The 16,341-nt window shown below is 41.1% G+C and overlaps 2 protein-coding genes across 4 annotated transcripts; one reads left to right on the plus strand and one right to left on the minus strand.

Moving 5' to 3' along the window:
• Window positions 1-1,920: 1,920 nt before the first annotated feature.
• On the minus strand, window positions 1,921-10,274 carry plag1 (pleiomorphic adenoma gene 1). 2 transcript variants are annotated; one of them, XM_041880280.2, is made up of 3 exons: window positions 10,152-10,274; window positions 5,266-5,628; window positions 1,921-5,039 (listed from the first exon to the last, which is right to left on the minus strand). In XM_041880280.2, exons 2-3 carry the CDS (start codon window positions 5,514-5,516, stop codon window positions 3,815-3,817), a joined length of 1,476 nt encoding a protein of 491 aa, XP_041736214.1. In that variant the 5' UTR covers window positions 5,517-5,628; window positions 10,152-10,274; the 3' UTR covers window positions 1,921-3,814. The 2 variants fall into 2 exon arrangements, with proteins under 2 accessions (XP_041736214.1, XP_041736215.1); XM_041880281.2 differs by lacking the exon at window positions 10,152-10,274 and adding an exon at window positions 5,987-6,385.
• Window positions 10,275-10,595: 321 nt separating this feature from the next.
• chchd7 (coiled-coil-helix-coiled-coil-helix domain containing 7) lies at window positions 10,596-13,199 on the plus strand. 2 transcript variants are annotated; one of them, XM_041880301.2, is made up of 4 exons: window positions 10,596-10,730; window positions 11,713-11,780; window positions 11,908-12,006; window positions 12,645-13,199. In XM_041880301.2, exons 2-4 carry the CDS (start codon window positions 11,727-11,729, stop codon window positions 12,747-12,749), a joined length of 258 nt encoding a protein of 85 aa, XP_041736235.2. In that variant the 5' UTR covers window positions 10,596-10,730; window positions 11,713-11,726; the 3' UTR covers window positions 12,750-13,199. The 2 variants fall into 2 exon arrangements, with proteins under 2 accessions (XP_041736235.2, XP_041736236.2); XM_041880302.2 differs by lacking the exon at window positions 10,596-10,730 and adding an exon at window positions 11,209-11,491.
• Window positions 13,200-16,341: the final 3,142 nt, after the last annotated feature.

Genomic DNA, 16,341 nt, shown 5'->3' on the forward strand with positions numbered 1-16,341 from the left:
TGTTTAAGATTTAGTATAAATATATCCAAATAGTTCATCCCCTAAGACAAATGTTTTTAATATAATATATACCTATTTCAATTGGATCTATGTATAAAACTGATTATACATTTTACATTTTAGTCATTTAGCAGACGCTCTTATCCAGAGCGACTTACAGTTAGTGAATACATTTGTTTTATTTTTATACTGCCCCCCCGTGGGAATCGAACCCACAACCCTGGCGTTGCAAACGCCATGCTCTATCAACTGAGCTACATCCCTGCCGGCCATTCCCTCCCCTACCCTGGACGACGCTGGGCCAATTGTGCGCCGCCCATGAGTCTCCCGGTCGCGGCCGGCTGCGACAGAGCCTGGATTCGAACCAGGATCTCTAGTGGCACAGTTAGCACTGCGATGCAGTGCCTTAGACCACTGCGCCACTCAGGAGACACAATTATGGTTTACATGAGAGAATGAAATAGTAAAACTTGATTAATTCAACTGGATATGCAGTTTGTTGCAGCTATTGATCAAAACGCTATAGGCTTGCTTGTAATCAGCCCTGCTATACTGAAATGAACGAGGTTGAAAGGTGTCTGTGAGGTCCTCATTTTCAGAACATCTCCCTTTGAGTGAGGCAAAGACACTTATAAATGGCACTTCTCTAACGAGGGTAAAAAATACTGTAATATATATCCATTAAGGCCAAAGGTTGACTTTTATCTGAAACCAAACCTCTATCATCATAGCATTACATCCCAGGGGTATCAATATAATTCCTTCAATGATGGGATAGAATTGATCTGGCAACTAAGATCTCAGTTGTAACTGAAAATATCTTCCATACACTATCACTGAATAAAGCAGAAACATAGGCGTTTAGATTTACAGATGCACACGCATGCATACATGCACACACACAGTGCCAAGTACACAAGTTCCTAAAGACTGACATTATTCTGGCAGTGACCTACGCTGTTTCGTCTGACATAGTTGTTCAGGAACTGTTTGACGGCAGCAGGGTCACTGTCTCTCAGCACAGTGTCACAGCATCTCGCTCAGAGACAATTCTGGGAATGTCACTTCTTGACCAGACCAGACCAGTCATCCATAATCATTGCTGGGATTTTCCTCTAGTTTCTATATCATACAGCACTATATAACACATCGTACAAAATTGACAAGATCCTTTTGAGACACTAAAAACCAAATCCTTCATGAACACTCTTCAACCGTGGCAGCCTAGTACGGACTCCAGCCGGGTTTGTATCATGCAGAGGTGTAGAATACAGTACTTTATCTAAACTTTACCTACAATGTCAAAACAACTGCTATCTAAATTGGCGCTAAGGAGCTACTTCAGGGACTGGTAAGCTAAAGTAGCTATGTTTCTGTTTCAGCATTTGTGGAGAAGCATTTTCTGTACTGAGCTGATATGCTGGTTGCCGTTGGTTGGTATACTTCTATTTGAGAGGGTTCCTTCTTTGTGAATAATATAACAAGAGGAATCTGGCAGGCTGTAATATTGTATTTACATTCTCTACCTGTTAATAAAAAATGTGCTCTGTCTTCACCTGTCAAACTGATGACTTTTGTAGTTAAACCTCTAAAGATAACTTATGTCATAAGTATACGAGCTTATGTCATTTTCACAAAATAAAAAATAAAATATTGTAATTGTATTATTATGGGCCTTGAAGATAATCTTGGATTACTGGATCCTGACTTGAAATGTAAAGTTGGGACATCCCTTTGCTCTGAGTGAATGAACAATTTGTCACATATGACATTAAAAGTGCTTTTGCATTCACTACTCTGAATGTCTGCATGTGTGAGGCAAACATCTACGTGGTCCTCTGTAGCTCAATTGGTAGAGCATGGCGCTTGTAACGCCAGGGTAGTGGGTTCGATCCCCGGGACCACCCATACGTAAAAATGTATGCACACATGACTGTAAGTCGCTTTGGATAAAAGTGTCTGCTAAATGGCATATTATATATATTATTATCTACCATTCAGACATGACTAATCCATCACACCACCTAGATGAGTTGTAACAGGCAGTTCTGTTCTGACCCCTCTACACAGCCTCCCAGATTTTCTATGTGAGGGTCCTCTCCTCTGCAATCACATACTAGCCCTTGACTGGAAACACAAACACGTGATGTAGGCTCACACAAACCTGTGCATACAAAGTGTCCAGATATCTGTTTAAAGATACCCATCTAGCTCATCAAACTGCACACTGGACATAGTTTTCTTTGCAACTGGTGTCTCTACTTCACTGTTTCCTGCGGTTTAAATATTGCTAACATTATCCTTGATTTTATGCATGTTTGGGTTTGCCTGATGACTCAAACTGAATTCTTCCACTGCTCTATGTTCGCTACGTACTTTAGTCTGAGACTGCCATCGTTGAAGTCGTTTGTGGTGACGTCAGAATGAGGGCTGTTGTACAAAACAGTCATCAGCGATTGGATAATCTCTAACCAATCAGAAGATCAAAGTCAATGACACATTTTCTAAACGCCGCTTTACCCACGTGTGTTCTGGCTCTGGCCCAACTCGGTTTCTGGGACCAATCAGAACGGTTAGAGTGCGTTTGCGTTCTAGAAATCGTCGGGGAGGTACTCAGACCCAGACTCATTGCGGAGAAGAAACTAATGTCCGTTGGCATGGCGTAGCGTTTGGCCGGAGAAAGGAGTTTCTAACCTCATATCCGGTACTAAAACCGGTAGAATGTGGAAAGACAAATTGCCCCTAGTTACGTGGCAGTGCTTTAATGTTGTTTCTACTGTCTGGTTCCATTTCGGTCCTTCAGCAATTTTGCTTTCAAATCCAGTCCATAAGACCAAGGGGTAGGTGGCAGCAAAGGGCTAGGGGCCAAAATGGGATCAGGCCTATGTTTACATTCTTGCCATAAAAGTAAAAATTATCTTGTCCCTTTTATATGAGATAAAATTACTTGAAGAAGAACAACTTAGTCTATCTATAGCGGAGGTATTCCATGGGCCTATAGGGGAACTACTAGGCAGCAGCAACATTTACAACCATCAGCGATACCATGACACTATTCTGCCTGGCAACTCAGTCGATATTTGGTTGACTTTGGTTTTGATGGGGAAAATGGATGGTTCTCACACTACATTCCACAAGGGGCTTTTCAGTACCTTATGTCTAAAAATGTATGATTGCATTGCTTGAAATCTTAAAACAAAACAAAGAGATAAAGACATTTTAAAAATGGTTAGCGGTGAGGACATTCAACATCACACAAAAGTACAAAGTTCTATATGAAAATATGGTTAAATCGACATACTAGGTTCAATCTATTCCAAGGCAAAGGGGGTTAAGAATATAGATAGGTAGAAATACATCACTGCAATCACATTCCTAGATAAATTCCTCTATGTAAAACTCCAAAACCCTAGTCATGTTTAATTGTTGTTGGTACTAAAATGGACTGTGTTGGTCATCAGCATTATAGTGGTGAATTTGCAAGGGCGGTGAAGATATAGCATCGTTGACACTAACCACATGAAATGTCAACCATTATCCCATGGCTTGAGCTATGTGGTTGAGCTAAACCACTTGTGTATGTGATATATGTCAGTGCTGATACACACCCATACATCTACTACACTGTATCAGTATCTGTATGTGTAGAATCCCATAACTGTTGAACAGAAGTGCTATTACGTCGTAGTTTTGTGCAGACATCAAAAAATGTGTTACTGGCATAAAAATAATAATTTGCAGAATATCAATTTTTATCAGCCTGTGTGTGTACTGTACGTGTGTAATTGTGTGCATGCGTGTGTGTGTTGTCGTGTCACTGGAAGGCCTGGTGAAAGCGGGGCAGCGTGGTGGTTGTGCTCAGGTTAGAGGTGTAGGAGGAAGAGAGGCTGTGGAGGGGGCTTACATCCTCCCCGCTCCCTGTCGCCTCGTGGGAATCCGGGGACTGGGGCGGCAGCTGGACGAGTGACAGCGCCTCCTCTGGCGGGAAGGGGACTCCGCCTAGACCCCCGCCAGCTGTCACCTGGTGCCCATAAGGAGGGCTGTTCAAGGGCAGGAAGTTGAAGAGCTGTGAGAAGTCGAGCAACGAGGAGGAGGCCAGCGACTCGCCCACTGCCGCCGCTGCCGAGATTTTGGACAGAGACGCCTCGTCGGGCGAGGTCTCGTCCAATGAGCCCACCTGGGAGTCCAACTCCAGTTTGGAGGCGGAGGATAGCTGAGCCCCCTCGGCCGAGGAGGAGGGCATGCCGCTCTGCAGTTCCATCAGATACGTCTCCAGTTCTCCCTTTAGATGCTGCTCCCTCTCCAGAGTGGAGACGGAGTATGAGGTAAGGTTAGAACCCAGCTGGTACTTTAGGGAGAAGGGGTTTGGGGGGTTGGGCTCTGTGTCCAGGGGAGGCATGGTGGGGCAGTGGTGCTGGGGCAGGAGAGGGCTGCCGTACAGGTTGAGCTGGAGCTGCCTGTGCGGCGCTGATATGGTGGCCAGCTCGCCCTTGACGCCTCCGGCTAGCCCGCAGGAGAAGGGCAAATCCAGCGAATCGGCCGGCTCCGTCTTGACCCTCAGCAGCTCGCGGGCGTGGCTCTTCTTCATGTGGCGCGTAAGGTGGTCCTTCCTGCCAAAGCGCTGGGCGCAGTACTGGCACAGGAAGTCCTTGCGGCCCGTGTGCACCACCATGTGGCGGCGCACATCCTTGCGCGTGTAGAAGCGGCGCTCACAATGCTCGCACCGGTGTTTCTTCTCTTTGGTGCCGCCCGAGGACTTGCCGGCATGGGTCTTAAGGTGCTCCAGGAGCAGGCCGGTGCTGGCGAATGGCTGCAGGCACACCTGGCAGGTGAGGTCTCCGCTGTTGGCCGCGTGAAGGGCCAGGTGACGCTTGAAGCCCAGCTTAGTGTTGTAGCTCTTGCCGCACTCCTGGCAGGCGAAGGCCTCCTTGTTGGGGTCGTGAGTGTGCAGGTGGTTCTTCAAATGATCCTTGCGGTGGAACATTTTCTCACAGTAAGTACACTTGTGGGTTTTCTCCGACGAGTGTGTCGCCATATGCCTTTGAACACAGATGACATTCCATCAACACATTATATTTCAGCAATAACTCTTTCAGCTTATGTAGGCATGCTAGTCAGGAGGACTAGTGTGATTTTAACACTTCAATAACACATTAATGTATAAAATGATAGACTACTAAAGATAACAACTACATATTACAGTAAGTGTTGTACATATGAATACAGTATGGCCTACTAGAAGATAACAGGTGTTTGTTCTGTTACCGTTGCAGCTTGTATTTGGAGACAAAGGCCTTGGTGCAGTCCTGATGGGAGCACCGGTACGGTCTCTCTCCTGTGTGTGAGTAGGAGTGCACCTTTAGCTTCTCCACACTGTTGAAAGCCTTCTCGCACAGCTGACAGGGGAAGTTCTTCCTGGGCTTGCCCCCCTCCACTCTCTTGCGCCTCCCTGTGGCCGCCGCGAGCCTGGCTTTATCCGGAACGTGGTCTAGGTGCCCCTGGGTTCCCGTGGCCATGGCACCCTAGGGCAGCACGGCTGGTTGGACAGGGACGCGGTGCCCACCTATTGTCAACGACGCTTGTTCTCTATCCAGTTTTATGTGCTCAACACCGCCAGGACTCAGGCGCCTGAAGATGTGTGTGAGAGAGAGAAGGGGAAGGAAAAAGGTTAATGTTCACATTCAAAAGTGTAAGAAGAGTTCTACTGCAATTCCATACCATTCTACAAGTAGGGGAATACGTTTATAATTTGTATTACAGACCAGTACTGATGAGAAACCCTGTATGGGCCATTCATAGATTAGACGTATGAATGGCCCAGAAAAGGTTCTAAAAAAAGTAATCAAGCCATTGCGTTTAAATATGGAATTCAATCCATCTTGATCCTGTATTTCTCCACTATCGGGACATGATTCAGAAGGCTTCCAGTGTAACATTCCCACAGCAACAGGAATGCAGCTTCTGCCAAACCCGCATGGCTAATTACCCATGTCCTCTCAAGTTGGATCATCCCGGACCTGGAGCAACTAGTCACGACTCCAGATGCAAGCCGGGAAGGGAAGTGTGCAGGAAACAGGGAGCAAAGGAAGTACACAGGAGCTCTCATTAAAGAATATGGGGAGAGCATACATGTTTTGTAATGTACAAAATTATTGGAGACGGTTATTAATACCAAGCTCAGGTGTGTTAAGACAGGCATCCATAGCTTGATAGTTATGTCTTTAGATAGAGCTAAAGCATTTGTCATTTTTCCTTGCTCTACGCTATTCAATACATAGGTCATGTTGTGTAAAGGTTTTTTTTCTCAAGCTATATGTATGGTAAAAGCTTTGTAAGGTCACTTCTCTGATGCCTTGCTTAAAAACTCTGAGGCTGCACATTAAACCATCTTTGTAAGGAAAACAGTCAAAGCAGCCTTATACAATTAATGATAAGGTGAGCAAATCATACTGAAAAGTGATAGTTGAATTAATTATCCAAAAACAATATTAAATGGTTGTGATACATTTAGTCACATAAACATGTATTATAATGCTATAAAAAATGTTTTTGAGGTTTTCTGGCCGTTAACCTTCATCTTTAAAATGTTATGAAATAAAAAAATAACACTTTCTGATCTAATTATTATCAAAATCCTTTCTGGTGATCTGTATTCACAATGCACAATTCTATAAACTGACTAATTAAAGCAGTTCAAATCAGGTAATTAGAATTTCAACAGGGTTTACACATTGATGTTTGGATTGATTAGAACTGTCTTTGATAACTGATAATGAGGTTTGCAAATCATCTCAAAATGACCATGCTTCTCGTTAAGACAAAACCTCTTTCTTAATGCAACATTAAAACAAACGTTTGTCTCTTTCTCAACCCTCTCACTATCTGTTTAAGAACATGACTTTATAGACATATATTTGATCATTTCTGTTAGATAAGGGTAATTCCACAGTAACAGAGTGACACTTTAAAATGTCATCGAACAAAAACCAATGATTGCTAATTTAAATAAACCATACAACTCTATGCACAAGGACTTCTTTTAACAATTTCCACTGAATATTTTGCAAAAACACAGTTACTTGAAGAACAGTGCAGATGCAAAGTTTGGTAACAGAATGACTGTAACTCTGACACAATTCTCTTGATATTCATACACAGAAAAAACATGAAAAAACAATCTCAGAGAGACAAGTTGGTAAGCGTATACAATTGTATTTGATACATCTTACAATCGGTGAGCATTTGAGCTCTAGCCTCATTGGAGTACTCCAAATTCAAACATTAACCAATGATTAAACTATAAAATATGACATTATACATAAAACCTAGACAATACCAGAGGCCATCTGCCTTGAGTATTCCAAAAGAGACTGGATCACTGGAATAGGTCAATTAAAATGTGAATTGTTAGGTCAATAGCATGTCTTCTGATGTGAACAGATGAAAAAGACACTACATCAATAATGTAAAGATATTAAGTATATCAAATACTATATCAATATCAAAACTTTAGAGCCAATTGAAGAGTTTATTTCCAAAACGCTATATCCACCTATTTTTCACATTTGTGTTTTTTCATCAGAAATGATTGCTTATGGGTACCTTCATGTGTGTGTAAAATATTACTGATCTCAGATTTTGTATCATTAGATTTGAGATGTTTATGAAAATGTTTAGTTTTTTTTGCAAAATGCTATATATCCATTGTTGAGCTGGAATGGGATGTTCATATCCTGTATATTTGACTGTGATATGTGGTTGTCTCACCTAGCTATCTTAAGATGAATGCACTTACTGTACGTCACTCTGCATAAGAGCATCTGCTAAATGACTAAAATGTCAAATGTAAAATGTTTTACATACAGATCTCTTATTACTGTAATTAATTATTATATATATATATTTTATATTGATATCACAAAAGTATAATTTGTTCTTTATTAAAACTGTAGTTATTTGTTACATTTGACTGTGTAAAACCTAGCAGTAGGCTACTACTTATTTCTCTGAGAGTGAGGCGGATATATAGCATTTTGCAAAAAAACATTATTTGTCTCTCTAAAATGAAACCATCAAGTGATAGATTTGAGAAAAATCTGTCATTGAACAACCCCATGCCATGATTAGATCATGAAAAAACACACCAATCTCTTCAATCATTTATTTAAACAATAAAAGCTAATTTACCAACATTTCTGAAAATTGATATGTAGCATTTTGGAATGAAACTCTTCAATTGTTGACTCCATTCTACCTTATACCAACAAGAAAATGTAACCTAATTTGTTCAATGTAACTGTACAGTTTTTAAAGATCTTCTCAAAAACTGGTATTATCCCACCATCTAAGACATAAAAGTTGCATGAAAACAAGTGTTTCAATGCAACAGATTCATTGTATTTAGATCAATTTCACATTATAAATGTCATAGTAACAAAGTTACTTTTTTCCTCATCATCTTCTGGTGCAAAGGCTTCTAGAATAAAAACTAATAAAATATATAAAATAAACAAAAAGTTTATCTGTAATACAATATAATGCACCCCAAAAATTAATGCATATAGTCAAGTTATTACAATATGAATAGAAAAATATGTGGACCACAGTTAGCCTAACTCAGATTATAAGAATGCAATGACTTGCACACACTTCTGTGACATTACGTAACAATATATAATTAGCATTTCATTTAAAGTTTTTTTTTACAGCTGCATCTGACATGTTTACAGTCATGTAAATGCCAATCGAACCCGTTCATAAAACGATAAAACGAAAGGCAAGGGAAAGCCTGTCTCTTTAAGATGCAAAACTTGTCCCCATGTGAAAACCAATTTAGGAGAGCAAAGCACCCACTTCAAAAGCAAGGTTTACCCATCTTGCCATTCACCATATAAGCCAAATAGTTATTACATAGGAGACAACATCCACATATTGGCTGAACATGCACAATTGGATATCCATAGCGCAATTGTGCCATTCAAGAGAAACCTCCCCAAAACGACCAATAGCCTACATGACTGTAAAACCCAAGCCAAACAGCAGTGTGAACCCATCTCGAGTTCCCTTGTAGAGGTTCTGCCATGTTGCTATAGGCTCCTCGTGCGTCCTATAGCCATGAGCAGCAGCAGTCAGATAGCAGGGGCTCAATGCTATGGCTAACAATAACCTGGGAATAGCTTTATACACGACACATAAAAAACAGATAGCCTACTATATCAGTGCATCATCCATGCAATGCTACTGATCATCATGTCCAATCTGAATATGATAATATACGCAACATGCAAATATAAACATTTTAATTAATCGCATCAATGGGACGTGATTTTGATATAACATAGCAGCAGCAGCTTGTAACAGCATCCAATGCATGTTGTTAAACTTAGTATAACTCTCTGTACAAAATAGACGGACATGAACACATGCATAATCAAATGTTTAGCATCGCCTAATTAGTTTGCCCGCAGTTCTCCCTCCATTTTGGTTGTTTATGGTATTGACAAGCAACTTCTTCTCTTCGATACTTGTCTATTTAAACTAACTCAAAGTTGCACTGTCATCTCTGATTTTAGTCAAAGACGTGTTCTGTCTATATGGCCTACATTCTGGATGAAAACATAACATAATACAGAGATAATAAAATCACAATTCACATATTAAATGTCGTGTTTTCAAGTTTCGGCAAAATGCTTCTATCGATAAGGGTATGTTTACAGTGGTTTCTGGTGTAGCCTACATGTGAGTAAAAATAAAAACGGTATGCGCACAGCATGCATTTTAAAATAATTTTGATATATCTAAGTGCGCGTGTGTTCCTGTCGGCTGTCCTCGCATCACTGTTGTTATTATATTCGGGAAAAACTTAAACGAAACAAAATTGCTAAACTTTTCTTAACTTTTCTCAATTCAACTGTTTCCCATGGTTGTTGACATTCACTATCACGCAACGTGCCATGACTAGCGCTAATGACACCATTTATTAAAATGTTCTTAATATTTCTGTCTTCTTTTGGTTTCCTCTGAGGTCCCAAACTGGGTGCTGATTAACACAAACTTTTTTCTCTAGCTCACCCCTCTCTCATAATTTGAATAACCCCGATATTTTAATTGAAGAACTCCGTAACAATTTACTTAAATTACGTCAAACTCACCCCAGGAGCCTTAACATCCTTTCTACGTAGTTTTTCTTGACTTTCAACTATTTTCCGAATTTTTTATAATTTTTTTCTCATATTTTTTGCTAGACGCGGCGGGCCTGAAAATTGTTTGCTTTCCCCTCTTTCCAGCAGCCATTGTGTATGCGCTGCGATGCAACCAAACATACATTTTAGCCACGCCTACTCAATATCCCGCCCACCTCTTATTTTTGATTTGTGTAACGTCTTGTCACTTTTATATTTCAGTGTCATTGTTTGTCCCTTTTAATAAAGCTCAATTTTCGGACTCGCTAGTGATACTGTCAATCGTATTGACTTCGTTTTGGTTTTATTCTTAACAGTAGGTGGACTAAGGATTACATTAGAACCGTCCTATTGGCTTATCGACCTGTCCGTTTATTGAAAAGTACACAGTCGTCGTTTCTGTATTTTGTCCTGTTGGTCAGTTTTGCTGTCAGTTTGTTGCAGACGTCATGAACGTCGTAGTGCGATGTTATTAAATGACGTTCGAACTGACATGAGGGAATAGATGCACACGAATTCAACCAAGATTTCCCCATAACATCAAGAAAAGTAAGTGCGGCGCGCGGTGGGCAGTCATTTAGATTTGACCAAACACAAAGCGCACAGTGATTTGCGAAAGGTTCGATGTCGCGTGTTGGAAAACATCATTACCAAACGATTCGACTTCCTTACTAGCTAGCTATGCTAGCAACGGCACTATTAGACAACTTGGAAAGTCATACAACACTTTTGTGGTAACCTTTTGCCTTTGCAGTGTCGCTTTTTGTCACATCAGTTAGCAGAAAGCCTCGTTACCCTCTTGCGGGCTTATTTTTTTTACTAGCTAGCTGCTATAGTTGCAGTAGCTAGCTAGTCCACTCATTCGAAGGTCAATGACAAAGATCGATTATATTGACAAGATAGTCGAGTGACGGCTATAACAATGGAAATATGTCCTCAAAGATGGAAGGTAGACGAGATCAGGTGGGACCATTCTAGCCAATGAGAGAGCAGATATGCGTGTGAACGGGCTCAACTCAGATTTAAAGTTGTTTTTTCCAAAGTTGCCTAAATGCCACGTGCGTCCACTGTCAGTTCATTCGTAACAACCTAACCATTACGAAACTTCTATTAGATCAAATAAGCCTCACGAAGGAAATTAACGATTACATTTTCTGTTGGACAAATTCAACACCGACTTCCATACAAAAAAAATCACGTCGTGGTCTTATTTTCGTGGACACATTTTGGGCGGCCTAAACACTCGCTTCGCCTCGTCTTCTCTTCTCTGACGTTCAATTTTGTAGCTCGAGCTGTTGCAACGACGCAAGGTGCAATTATGAGTTTGCTGTTCCTGAAATTATGAAATGGAAGTTTTTTTGTATCAGATGTTTATCCAGTCATTGATGTTGCCGCACTTGAGAATGCATAGGTCAATGGGTCCATCCCTGACCTTATGTTTTATTGTAGCCAACCGTGATCATATCTTGATGAATTGTTTAATTGCACGAGACAATGTATCGACTTAAATGTATTGCACTTTTTTTTTCAGAGACGCAACAAGAAATGGACAAAAACGTGCGGAAGCTTCGAAGTAAAGATATAAACCCATGCATTGAAGTATGTGTTAGTATGCAGGCTACATGTTTGAATGAGATTATGCCTGCTACATTTGAGATCTATACTGGTTTGAATGTTGATGTCATTTCTGTCGAATTCAACCACATATGACATTGCTCTTTTCCAGGAAAGCGATGGCTCTCAGAAATGTTTGGATGCCAATAACTATGATAAGAACATGTGTTCTGCATATTTTCTGAGATACAAAAACTGCAGAAAATACTGGGTGAGTATGCGTTGGAGCAATCCATGAGTACCAATCTAATGTAGCCTAATGCATTGCGAGATCTAAAATAGATATTAAGTATTGCATGTAGGCCAACATGAGGCAAAGATTAACAATTCAAACTTAGGGATGGTCCAAAGGGAATGTTTAATGCTAAAAAATAAAACACAATATACTCAAATCACATCAAACTGAAATTGGAAGGACCAGCAGCATGCCTCCCTGCATTCAAAGCTCGTTCCCTGTAGAGTTATTCTGTGCCAGTCTTTAAATTATGGAATCAGCTTAATTGATTAGCACCTGCTGAAGAGAGGCCACCACTTTATTATTTTTGTATGTTACCCCCCTTTTCTCCCCAATTTCGATCTTGTCTCATCGCTGCAACTCCCCAACGGGCTCGGGAGGCGAAGGTCGAGTCATGCGTCCTCCAAAACATGACCCGCCAAACCCCGCTTCTTAACACCCGCCCGCTTAACCCGGAAGCCAGCCGCACCAATGTGTCGGAGGAAACACTGTTCAACTGACGACCGAGGTCAGCCTGCAGGTGCCTAGCCCGCCACAAGGAGTCACTAGAGCACGATGAGCAAAGAATGGACTTAACACTGGAGTCATGTTGCTTTTTCTGTAATTTTTTTCAGCACAACATCATGGTGAATCGGAGACAAGACGGCGTGAAGCCTGACATGCCCACTGCTGAGGAGCGCCAGCAGATACTAGCTGCCATTGGAGGCAAGCCCTACTGAGGCAGTGGCAAGACCAGCAGAAGGAAACACTGGAGCGGGGTGTAGACCATACTTTCCAGTAAAGCTCTGGAACAGACACTTTCTTTATGAAGGTCTGAGAGTTCCTCCACACACCTCACCATTATGAAGCTGACCGTGCCCCAAGAGGTGCCTCTGCCACACTGTGTGCTGCTTGCCACTGAAGGCTGATGGGGGTGCTGAAACCTGTGTCAAATACCGATATCAATGATCAAATCACTACAGTATGCCTAATGCTGCAATCTGGCAATGAATGTGCATAGCTGGTAAGTATGAGTGGAGCTATATGGAGAAGCACTGCAAGTTGCCTTGACAAATCAAGTATTTTAATAGTCTTTAAAGAAAGAACTGGAAAGACTGGACTTACTCACCTTTATTTGCAAGCCTTGCCAGCATCTCTGAAAATAAACAATGTGTATTTGTAAAAAGTTACTTATTTAGGGCACTTTTTTTCTCAATCGCATAAAAGCATTTTTTGGAACAATGTTGTCGGTTTAAAAAAAAAAAAAACTCTGGCCTTTTGCAAAACAGTAAATGTGTTTTCAAAATGTAATTGCCTTCTTAAAACGCATACGTTCATCAAAACTATTATACAGTCAAAATTGCAATTACAAAAATAAAAGGATTGCCTGCATAAACATTAACGCAACCATATTTATCTCTGGAGTCCAAGCAGACAAAACAGAAAGTTAGTATTTATTTGCAGTCACTAAATTATCAAAATTGGAAGTAGCCAACAACCATTCAAAGGTTCAGAATTATGGGCGATTACTCTCCTTTTATGCATATTTCACCAAACGATTTCATACACAAATATTATTCCTGATTTTAAAAAACAAACATTTTTAAAATAAGCACATTGTGTGCAGGATTCATTCATCGCTATCATCAATCTAATTCCTTGTATTCAATACATAGGCTGGTTTGCTCATAGTTTTGTAGACTTTCCTTTGTTGCACAGAATAGGAAATAAGGAAAGGTGAATGTATAGCCTCAATCCACACCAGAGCAAAGCTCTATAATGGAAGTTCACCATGTTGGAGATGATGATTTAGGAGTAACCCAAATGTACTTACTTGTTGGAGAACTGCCGATTTTTGCAGGTTTTCCTACTTAAAGCATGTAGAGGTCTGTAGAGGTCTGTAAAAATCCAGAAAATCACATTGTATGATTTTTAAGTAATTAATTTGCATTTTATTGCATGACATAAGTATTTGATACATCAGAAAAGCAGAACTTAATATTTGGTACAGAAACCTTTGTTTGCAATTACAGAGATCATATGTTTCCTGTAGGTCTTGACCAGGTTTGCACACACTGCAGCAGGGATTTTGGCCCACTCCTCCATACAGACCTTCTCCAGATCCTTCAGGTTTTGGGGCTGTCGCTGAGCAATACAGACTTTCAGCTCCCTCCAAAAATTTTCTATTGGGTTCAGGTCTGGAGACTGGCTAGGCCACTCCAGGACCTTGAGATGCTTCTTACAGAGCCACTCTTTAGTTGCCCTGGCTGTGTGTTTCGGGTTGTTGTCATGCTGGAAGACCCAGCCACGACCCATCTTCAATGCTCTTACTGAGGGAAGGAGGTTGTTGGCCAAGATCTCGCGATACATGGCCCAATCCATCCTCCCCTCAATACGGTGCAGTCGTCCTGTCCCCTTTGCAGAAAAGCATCCCCAAAGAATGATGTTTCCACCTCCATGCTTCACGGTTGGGATGGTGTTCTTGGGGTTGTACTCCTCCTTCTTCTTCCTCCAAACATGGCGAGTGGAGTTTAGACCAAAAAGCTCTATTTTTGTCTCATCAGACCACATTACCTTCTCCCATTCCTCCTCTGGATCATCCAGATGGTCATTGGCAAACTTCAGACGGGCCTGGACATGCGCTGGCTTGAGCAGGGGGACCTTGCGTGCGCTGCAGGATTTTAATCCATGACGGCGTAGTGTGTTACTAATGGTTTTCTTTGAGACTGTGGTCCCAGCTCTCTTCAGGTCATTGACCAGGTCCTGCCGTGTAGTTCTGGGCTGATCCCTCACCTTCCTCATGATCATTGATGCCCCACGAGGTGAGATCTTGCATGGAGCCCCAGACCGAGGGTGATTGACCGTCATCTTGAACTTTTTCAATTTTCTAATAATTGCGCCAACAGTTGTTGCCTTCTCACCAAGCTGCTTGCCTTTTGTCCTGTAGGCCATCCCAGCCTTGTGCTGGTCTACAATTTTATCCCTGATGTCCTTACACAGCTCTCTGGTCTTGGCCATTGTGGAGAGGTTGGAGTTTGTTTGATTGAGTGTGTGGACAGGTGTCTTTTATACAGGTAACGAGTTCAAACAGGTGCAGTTAATACAGGTAATGAGTGGAGAACAGGAGGGCTTCTTAAAGAAAAACTAACAGGTCTGTGAGAGCTGGAATTCTTACTGGTTGGTAGGTGATCAAATACTTATGTCATGCAATAAAATGCAAATTAATTACTTAAAAATCATACAATGTGATATTCTGGATTTTAGTTTTAGATTCCGTCTCTCACAGTTGAAGTGTACCTATGATAAAAATGTCAGACCTCTACATGCTTTGTAAGTAGGAAAACCTGCAAAATCGGCAGTGTATCAAATACTTGTTCTCCCCACTGTAGAAGTAACCCAACTTCATTCTCTGCATGTCTACAATATTGTACAGAATCATACAAATTAGTCCCTATTGCTTAGATCTTTCCCGATATTGTACATGGTATTACACTGATGGGGTTGAATTAGAATTCAGTGCAGTAGTATTTACTGGTTGCATGAAACAGTGAACGCAATTGCACACATTTCCCTTCTGATGAAAACAATGTATTCATATTCTGTGAATAAAACACTACGGTGAATTTTGTATTCACTGATGACATTTGTATTTAAAGTTTTGCAAAAGGTGGTCTATGATATGCAAGTCAGGCACAAAGACAAGAAAATGATAATAACTTCAGTACATTTATTTGAGCATTTGATCACTGCTGAGAAAAACCATAACATATTGGCACCAAGCCTGATCCCAGATCTGTATGTGCTTTGGCCAACATCTGATTCGTTGTTATGCTAAACAGTCTTGCAATGTAAACGTCTACTCTGTTGGGCAATTTTAAATAAATGAGCGCAAGGAGTAGAGTGGGCCATATTCTGATTCAATAATCCATGCTGCCGCGGTGTTTACACCAGCACATACAGTATATGCAGTTAGCTAGCCAAATCCATTGGAATTTCACTTGGCTAGTATTTTGAATCACATACTCTGAGAGCACATGCACATCTGGGACCAGACTAATTTGGACCCCAAAGGGAAAATATTTAACTTTGTACGGATTGTTTCAAGTGCATGCATTATGTAAGGTAATAGCCTATGACTTGATACAATAAAACACATCTGAAAAGCTTCAGTTCTATAGTATTCCGACACATTTTTATAATGTAATGTAGTGTAGGTTGTATGCCAGCAGAGAGCGCTATTGCTTTGCATTAGTGTTTCAGAGCCATTTACACTAGGTGGTGGTGTTGCTTTACTGACTGAGCCACCCACACATTACCCTGCTTTCTCAAATC

This window comes from Coregonus clupeaformis, chromosome 7, assembly GCF_020615455.1.
Source record: "Coregonus clupeaformis isolate EN_2021a chromosome 7, ASM2061545v1, whole genome shotgun sequence".
NCBI classification, from domain to species: domain Eukaryota; kingdom Metazoa; phylum Chordata; class Actinopteri; order Salmoniformes; family Salmonidae; genus Coregonus; species Coregonus clupeaformis.

Coding starts and splice junctions, on each gene's coding strand:
- plag1 (XM_041880280.2), bottom strand. CDS start 5,516: ATGGCCACGGGAACCCAGGGGCACCTAGACCACGTTCCGGATAAAGCC. Junction 5,040..5,265: donor TCCAAATACAAGCTGCAACG/GTAACAGAACAA, acceptor CTGTGTTCAAAG/GCATATGGCGACACACTCGT.
- chchd7 (XM_041880301.2), top strand. CDS start 11,727: ATGGACAAAAACGTGCGGAAGCTTCGAAGTAAAGATATAAACCCATGC. Junction 11,781..11,907: donor ATATAAACCCATGCATTGAA/GTATGTGTTAGT, acceptor GCTCTTTTCCAG/GAAAGCGATGGCTCTCAGAA. Junction 12,007..12,644: donor AAAACTGCAGAAAATACTGG/GTGAGTATGCGT, acceptor AATTTTTTTCAG/CACAACATCATGGTGAATCG.